Consider the following 8983-nt stretch of genomic DNA (forward strand, 5'->3'; position numbering starts at 1 on the left):
AGCTCTCCTCCACCTCATCAGAAACCTTGTAGGTAGAGAGGTCAGTGAAGACACAGATTGAGTAGGGCGTGGCTGGGATCCACGCAATGATGTAGCAACAAGGTCGCCATATGAGTGAATATGCGTACAAGCGAGGATGTGCCCACCACCACTCTCCTCCACCTCATCATCATCATCTTCTTCTTCTTCTTCCCTACTCTCATCTTCTTTTTCAGGCAGTGGGCTAATGCCATCTTTTCTTCATTGATGTCGGTTGTCACGGGAGGTTATTAAGCTAACACACTCAATCAAACATTTAAATATTAGGTGTAGAGAAGAGAACGAGATACATATACCTCGCCCTTGCTCACGGATCAACTGTAGGTGTAGTTATATATCCTCCATCCAATACCGCATGCCTCCGATCCAAAGCGTCATGACGATCTCGCTCGGCCCAGCGGGTGGCTGTGTCAGGGTAGACGGACGACTGAAGGAGTCAACGAAAGGGAGACGGTTGTGCCTGCCAATATGCAGCGGATTCGGGTGGTGGTTGGCTGCAGCAACGCGTATGGCTCATGCGGCGGGATGGCAACCCAATCTTGTGGATGCTGGGGGTGCGGACGGGCCACACCGGGCTGCGAGGTAGGGCAATGAGAGGAGGAGGAGATGGTGGGTGTTCCACAGGTGTAGCAGCCGGTGCGGTGCTTGCTGCGGGAGAGAGGGGCATCCAAAGAGGTTGAACGGTCATGACGTTTGATCCTCCTTTAATAGTAGAGACTAGTTTAATGCCCGTGCGTTGCCACGGGAAGCAAAGCCGTGAATGTCAAAGTGTCAAACGTTTTTTTTCTTCTTATATACCATTGCTCTATTTCTACTCAAATGCTTGGTTCACGGTTGTCATGCTTCATTCAGTGATTTTAACCCGTTCTGTAGTATTTGTAGAAGCTTTGCCTGATATAAAATAATTTGAATTTCCTTTGCACATGTTAATACAACTGAATTAAAGGGCAAAGAAGGTAACTTCCTCGAGAATCCATCAATTAGACATCACTGGATGTAACTTCACTGAGAATGTATCCTTTGTGCATATTAATATTTTGAATGTAACTTCACTGAGAATGTATCTAATAAACCATCGCTTCCTTACCATAAACCGACCAAATCATAGAAATAAACATGGAATAGTTGCCATAAACAAGCACCAACTTGATAAACAACGATGTGAAGAGCACAACTTTACCACCAGAATCAACCATGAATTATGCTTGATCCATGCCCGGAGGTCTTGACCAGCAGCGACTTAGCGCAGAAGCAGGCAATCTCTCCTTAGTGTTGCTAGGCTGCGTCATCGCCCAACCAGTCATGATATTGTCTACATCGTCCATTTCATGAATCATTAGTTCAAGGGGAAAAAATTAAGAACTAACATCCAACGACTAATAAGACACAGAAGGGCCAGCCACCAATTGGACTTTGCATCATCAGATATAAGCTGATAGCTCCCCATCTTCTTCTTCAAAACTCAGTTTTAGTACTAATAAAAAATATATTGATAAAAAATGTATTCCTAGCTCTACTTGAAGAAAAGAACATACAGATGTTTGCAACTCAAATAGAGCATGTGATTTGTTTAGGGAAAAGGCAGGGGTACACATCTTCTATGTTATTGGAATATTCTAACATATTCCTAACTATATGATATGTTTTTGAAGGGAAAATTAATTAAGACATTTCGTTCTCCTGCTATGCACAACAGATTTCCAACCTAGTAGAGAGAAGTATGTGGAGTACATAACTTTTGAGAGAACTTAAATATTATTTAAGCTGCAATATACATGAAGAACCCATCTTCTTCTTCAAAACTCAGTTTTAGTACTAATAAAAAATATATTGATCAAAAATGTATTCCTGGCTCTACTTGAAGAAAAGAATATACAGATGTTTCCAACTCAAATAGAGCATGTGATTTGTTTAGGGAAAAGGCAGGGGTACACATCTTCTATGTTATTGGAATATTCTAACATATTCCTAACTATATGATATGTTTTTGAAGGGAAAATTAATTAAAAAGACATTTCGTTCTCCTGCTATGCACAACAGATTTCCAACCTAGTAGAGAGAAGTATGTGGAGTACATAACTTTTGAGAGAACTTAAATATTATTTAAGCTGCAATATACATGAAGAACCCATCTTCTTCTTCAAAACTCAGTTTTAGTACTAATAAAAATGTATTGATCAAAAATGTATTCCTGGCTCTACTTGAAGAAAAGAATATACAGATGTTTCCAACTCAAATAGAGCATGTGATTTGTTTAGGGAAAAGGCAGGGGTACACATCTTCTATGTTATTGGAATATTCTAACATATTCCTAACTATATGATATGTTTTTGAAGGAAAATTAATTAAAAAGACATTTCGTTCTCCTGCTATGCACAACAGATTTCCAACCTAGTAGAGAGAAGTATGTGGAGTACATAACTTTTGAGAGAACTTAAATATTATTTAAGCTGCAATATACATGAAGAACCCATCTTCTTCTTCAAAACTCAGTTTTAGTACTAATAAAAAATATATTGATCAAAAATGTATTCCGGGCTCTACTTGAAGAAAAGAATATACAGATGTTTCCAACTCAAATAGAGCATGTGATTTGTTTAGGGAAAAGGCAGGGGTACACATCTTCTATGTTATTGAAATATTCTAACATATTCCTAACTGTATGATATGTTTTTGAAGGGAAAATTAATTAAAAAGACATTTCGTTCTCCTGCTATGCACAACAGATTTCCAACCTAGTAGAGAGAAGTATGTGGAGTACATAACTTTTGAGAGAACTTAAATATTATTTAAGCTGCAATATACATGAAGAACCCATCTTCTTCTTCAAAACTCAGTTTTAGTACTAATAAAAATGTATTGATCAAAAATGTATTCCTGGCTCTACTTGAAGAAAAGAATATACAGATGTTTCCAACTCAAATAGAGCATGTGATTTGTTTAGGGAAAAGGCAGGGGTACACATCTTCTATGTTATTGGAATATTCTAACATATTCCTAACTATATGATATGTTTTTGAAGGAAAATTAATTAAAAAGACATTTCGTTCTCCTGCTATGCACAACAGATTTCCAACCTAGTAGAGAGAAGTATGTGGAGTACATAACTTTTGAGAGAACTTAAATATTATTTAAGCTGCAATATACATGAAGAATGGAAATTTGGGGCATACTACACAGAGGAAGAGGCATATACTTTATCAAAACCATGTAGTATGTATATACTTTTGTCCTAAAAGGAGTGTGATTAAGGTTTTCATGTACCAAACCAATCTGCGTGACATTCAGTAAAATCTGCAAACACCATGAAAAATGAAAAATCATACCCGTCAAGACGTGGCTCGCCTGCAGCTATCATGGTCCTAATATTCCAGAATTAAGATTACCTTTGAGGTTTCTTCCCTTGCGCAGCTAATTCCCTCCCTATAGGGCATTGTTGTGATATAAATCTAGATGTATATACAACCCTAACTTGATCTAAATAAACAAACAAAGTTGATGGAAACTTTAGGATAAAAGCATACATCACACGGATGAGAGGACAAGGACTCAGAGCTAGACATGTTGGATGTACTATGTTCTGCTAGCTCCATAAATACAGATGGGATTTCCTATCGTGATGGCTATCTTTTGAAAGTAATGTAATCTGGTAAGTAAGCTAAATTATTACCTGGACCCCAAAACATACGACGTCATCGCTACCTCCAAATATGATGCAATTATTCAATATCCATCCGTCCAATTAAAAATATATTCAGTTCGAGGCATCAAATGAAGTCTTCCTGAAATCATTTAAACTGCAGAGCACAGGTAACGATGGTCTCTAACTGCCACCACTCTGGCTTCATCCTCCCTCGATTGAAGAAATGGCCTGGAAAGAAAACAGCACACTGGTTTCACATCGCTTGCGAAAACACAGCAGGGTACTCGAGGACAGTACACATAACTGCAGACTAACCCATAGAAAGGAAAATTTAGACTCAAGAACGGAACATCCTCCCTCGATCAGCTGAACGAAGGTATCCTCATTGCTGAGGCGGGCGATGAACTGAGAGCACACACTAAACAATCAGAATTGCACATACATTGCAAAAGGCAGCAACTATAATCAGGAGTCGAAGTGGGAGCCGTCGGCCGGCATCGCGTGGACGGAGGTGCGGCTTGGGTGAGGAGGAGGAGGGAGCCGGGGAGGATACGTCGCAACCACGAGAGCCAGCGGCGGCGGGGCCGCACACCTACTGATCGCCGGTGGGAGACATGGATTGGCCACGCGAGGCATGCCGCGGCGAATTGAGAATAGTGGTCGAATCTGGGCGGGAGCGGAGGGCTGGTTGGGTTCAGGTGACGGCGGCCGGCGAGACGATGTGTCGTCCATGGCACGCGGAGGCGACGGGAAGGGTGAGGAGATTTCTCTCGGGAGGGAGGGGAATGGCGACGAGGTCGTCTGGGGAGATTGGAACGTGGGACGTGCGTTAGTGGGGTCGTGGCTAAGATAAAATTAATTTTGAATTTTTTATATCTACAGTAATTACCAAAAGTAAATAACCTGCTAATAGTTTGTAATATTTCTTCTTCATTTTACACTAGACAAGCACTATAGCATCGTCTTCCCTTCTCTAAGCTAGAGGATCCGGCTCTGCCTATATAATATTTTAGACAGATCTTTATATTTTTTATATTGTAAATTTTCACATCTCTGTAGTATTTTTTAATATATTCTCGTCTACTTTTACTGTTTCACTATGCAAAATTTACACTTATTCACAAAAATTTAACTACGCATTAATACCATCCGATCATCATCATGACAAACGAAACCCTAAAAAAACAAGACGTGGCAAATGTGGTTAGCGTCTTCAAATCATTAAAAAAAATTGTACTCTTTCGCGTGCATTAAAAAGCATTTTCATCCTGTAAATGATATCAGGCAACCACAATACCAGTTTATTGGGATGGAGACTTAATTGCTTTGGTAAGAGGGACATGAAGAATGGAGGCAATGAGAAATGATACACAGAAAGGAACATGCGCACTTTGGTGTTGCCATGCCAACTGCGGGCATTCGATAAAAGAAAAGTACTCCGACGCAAAAAAAAAACACAAATATTGGCCTGGACCGTGTCTCACGCCGGGCATTCCGGCGAGGCGTTATAGAGGGTGAAGTCAAGCGGCGTCTTGGCGGCGTAGGTGAAGGTGATTGGCTTGCCGTTGAAGATGGGCCAGCCGCTGTTGATGAGGCACAGCCCGTCCTCCCGGTTGAGCAGCCGGATCTTGGTCGTGTCTAGGATCACCGCCTTCACCTCGCCGAGGTTGCACGACATCACCACGCCGCTCTGCGGGCACGAGCACAGGTTCTCCACCGTCACCTCGTGCTGCGGCACGTTCAGGACCCGCCGCCCCGTCAGCACCGACGACACGCGGATGTCCTCCAGCTCGCACGGCCCGGGGTCGCCACCAGCATGCCCTGCGGACACGTCCACGGTACTACGTAAGATCCAAGGATCGATCGATGTGATTAAACTGTGACGGCGAACTACTCTATTACATTATCCTTGCGTACCAGTATGGAGAAGAGCTGCAACGAAGAGCAGGACGAGGATGCAGGTCTTGGACACCATGGCTGAGGAGCTAAGAACAAAGGTATAGTTCAGGAGAAGCTTTGATGTTATGAAGATTGCTTGGCCAGCCCAGCTATTATATAGGCCTGCGGCTCGTACATACTGCGTATCGATCGAATATACATCGATCCCGAGTTTGCTGCTTCCGTTTATAATCTCCTTCCATGCATGTGCCCTCTCTCGTGCTAAAATTCCGTAATGATATGCAGTTTCTTACCAAGTATATTTTGATCTCAACGAAAGTAATCATTTCCTACCGAATCCGTGGATTAATTTCCTTCTACCTTCAGGAGAGTACGCGCACAAGTCTGGAATGAAATCATCCTCCGTGCGTACCGACGACAGAAATACGATTTGGAGTCACAAATACCTATCGGGATGTTGGAATTTTGCTAGTAGGCTTTTGGCCCAAAGCCCAACTAAAATTCTGAAATTCTCTTGCTCTATTCATGCACACATGTGAGTGGAGTGAGTGATGCTAAAGTTTAGTCCCACCCGAAAGTTGAGAGAGAGTTACACCTTTTTATAAGGTGAGCTCTTCTACCACTTGTATGAGCATGGGAACAGGAGACCTACACACGCGCTCCTCCTCCTCGCTCGCCTCGCCTCGCCACGGGTTGTGGGATTGAGCCGAGGACAGAGCTATGCACGTTGTCTATATTTTTGCTGCATGGGAAAATTAATGAGTCATTAATTAATAATTAACGGACGCGTTAATTACTGAACCGTTTTCGATTTTTTTGGATCGTGACGACTCGGACGTGGGGTTTACTCCCACAACCTACCCGGCCCGCACTATATAGTCAGGCAGACGTTTACCCTAGCCGCCACCGCTTCGTATGGTTTCTCACCACCGTTCCAAATCATTGCGCCGCCAAGCAAGTCCTCTCCATCCCTCCTTCCGGCGTGCACCGCGAGAAGGGACAGCAGTCCTCCGGAACCCCGCCTGTCGTGATCCTGTACGGGAGAGGGGCGATCAGATTTTTGGGGAGTGCACTCGTGCGACTGCTGGCAGCGACGACTTCGCGAACAACGACTTCTTCCCCGACCTCGGCAACCTCGTCCTCGACGACATGGGCGACAACGTCAACGCCGGCGGTGCTGCACCCGCTGCACCGTATGTGATTCTATCCTTCCTGTTCGAGATCGTGGTAGAATTCATGCTTCTAGTATTTGCCCTAGATGTGATATGTTCATCTGCTATGCTAGTTCGCATGATTAGTTTAATCTCTGCTGCTGTGGTCATGATTTATCTTCTGTTTATTCGGATTAAATCTCGTAATAATTTGCTCATATTTCCAACAATCCAAAAACATGATTATAGGCAATTTACTCTGAGTGGTTTTGTTGCGCATCTGAAGCCGCCTGCCTTTAAGGGGGCGCAATATAAGAAGTGGCGCACGTGAGCAGTCTACTGGTTTTAGACCATGGGCTGCTATGATGCCACCAAGGGTAAGCCTGAGGGCGATCTTAATCCAGCACAGCTGGAAGCTTCTGAGAAGATCGATACCCTCATTAAAGGCGCTCTTCTGAGTGTTCTTGATGACTCCATTATGGATTCGTATATGTCGTTTGACAACGGCAAGGACATGTGGGCTGCGCTCGAGGCCAAGTTTGGTGCCTCGGACGCCGGCAGCGAGTTGTATGTCATGGAGCAATTCTATGACTACAAGATGACTGATGAGCGCCCTGTTGTACAGCAGGCTCATGAGATACAGTCGCTCGCAAAAGAACTTGAGTACTTCAAGTGTGTGTTGCCGGACAAATTTGTTGCCGGAGGCATCATTGCCAAGCTTCCACCTTCATGGAACAATTTTGCTACTTCCCTGAAACACAAGAGACAGGAATTTTCCGTTGCGGATCTCATTGGTACTCTTGATGTTGAAGAGAAGGCGAGAGCAAAGGACACACATGCTTGAGTTGCCGAGGGAGGTTCTAGTGCCCACATGGTACAGAAGAAGAACTCCCAGCCCAACAAGTTCAAAAACAATAAGAACAAAACTCAGGGCAAAGGCAAGTTTGATACAAAGAACAAGCCATCACATTCTACCAACTTCAAGAAGAATTCTCATAAGAAGGGGAAGGGACTTTGCCATGTCTGCGGTGATCCTAATCACTGGGCTCCGAAGTGTCCTAACCGCTTTGAGGAGCGTGAACATGAGAAGAGCGGCAAGTCCGCTAATGTTGTCATCGGTGATACTGATATGAAGGAATCAGGGTACGGTATTTTTCCTACCATCCTTTCAGTATTTCAATCCCCGGATTGGTTAAGTGACACCGGTGCCAATGTACATGTTTGTGCTGACGCCTCCATGTTTTCTTCTTACCAGGCAACAGGGACTTCACCCGTGCTGATGGGGAACTGGTCACATGCCATCGTTCGAGGTGTTGGTACGGTCGATCTGAAGTTTACTTCGGGGAAGACTGTGCGTCTGAAGAACGTTCATCATGTGCCGTCCATCAATAAAAATCTCGTTAGCGGTTCCCGTTTATGTCGAGATGGTTTAAGTTGGTTTTCGAATCCAATAAAGTTGTAATTTCTAAGTGTGGACAATTTGTTGGAAAAGGCTATGAGTGCGGAGGCTTGTTCCGCCTATCTTTGTCAGATATTTGCACTAAAGTTATTAATAATGTTTGCCACAATAATGAGTATGATATTTGGCATTCACGACTCTGTCATATTAACTTTGGTTGCATGACGCGGTTAGCCAATATGAATTTAATTCCGAAAATCTCTACTGTCAAAGGCTCAAAGTGCCAAGTATGTGTGCAAGCTAAGCAACCTCGCAAGTCCCATAAGACTGCAGAGGCAAGAGACTTGGCGCCACTAGAGCTTATACATTCTGATCTTTGTGAGATGAATGGCGTGTTGACAAAAGGTGGAAAGAGATACTTCATGACGTTGATTGATGACTCCACTAGATATTGTTATGTGTATCTTTTGAAATCAAAAGATGAGGCTTTGACTTTCTTTAAGAACTACTATAAAGCTGAGGCAGAGAACCAACTTGATCGACAAATTAAACGACTTAGGTCCGATCATGGTGGAGAGTATTTTTTCAATGAATTTGATCTGTTTTGTGCGGAACATGGTATAATCCATGAGAGGACGCCTCCCTACTCACCCCATTCAAATGGGGTAGCCGAAAGAAAGAACCGAACTCTAACTGATATGGTTAACACCATGTTAGACACTTCGGGTCTATCCAAGGAATGGTGGGGGGAGGCGCTAATGAATGCGTGTCATGTCCTAAACCGAGTTCCCACAAAACATAAGACCATGACTCCATTTGAGGAATGGGAAAGGAAAAGGTTGAAACTCTCTT

General features: G+C 43.3%; 1 protein-coding gene across 1 annotated transcript; it reads right to left on the bottom strand.

Annotated features, from left to right (window-relative positions):
* Positions 1-5162: 5162 nt before the first annotated feature.
* LOC125554470 (uncharacterized) lies at positions 5163-5681 on the bottom strand. Its single transcript, XM_048718021.2, has 2 exons — positions 5600-5681; positions 5163-5503 (listed from the first exon to the last, which is right to left on the bottom strand). Exons 1-2 carry the CDS (start codon positions 5655-5657, stop codon positions 5163-5165), a joined length of 399 nt encoding a protein of 132 aa, XP_048573978.1. The 5' UTR covers positions 5658-5681.
* Between the last annotated feature and the right edge of the window lie 3302 nt (positions 5682-8983).

The sequence above is a fragment of the Triticum urartu genome, chromosome 4A, assembly GCF_056163025.1.
Source record: "Triticum urartu cultivar PI428250 chromosome 4A, HENAU_Tu73, whole genome shotgun sequence".
NCBI lineage: Eukaryota > Viridiplantae > Streptophyta > Magnoliopsida > Poales > Poaceae > Triticum > Triticum urartu.

What these genes read in the sequence shown, in the direction of transcription:
- LOC125554470 (XM_048718021.2), bottom strand. Translation starts at nt 5,657, where the DNA reads ATGGTGTCCAAGACCTGCATCCTCGTCCTGCTCTTCGTTGCAGCTCTT. An exon ending in TGCAGCTCTTCTCCATACTG is followed by an intron (nt 5,504 to 5,599) that starts GTACGCAAGGAT and finishes ACGTGTCCGCAG; the next exon opens with GGCATGCTGGTGGCGACCCC.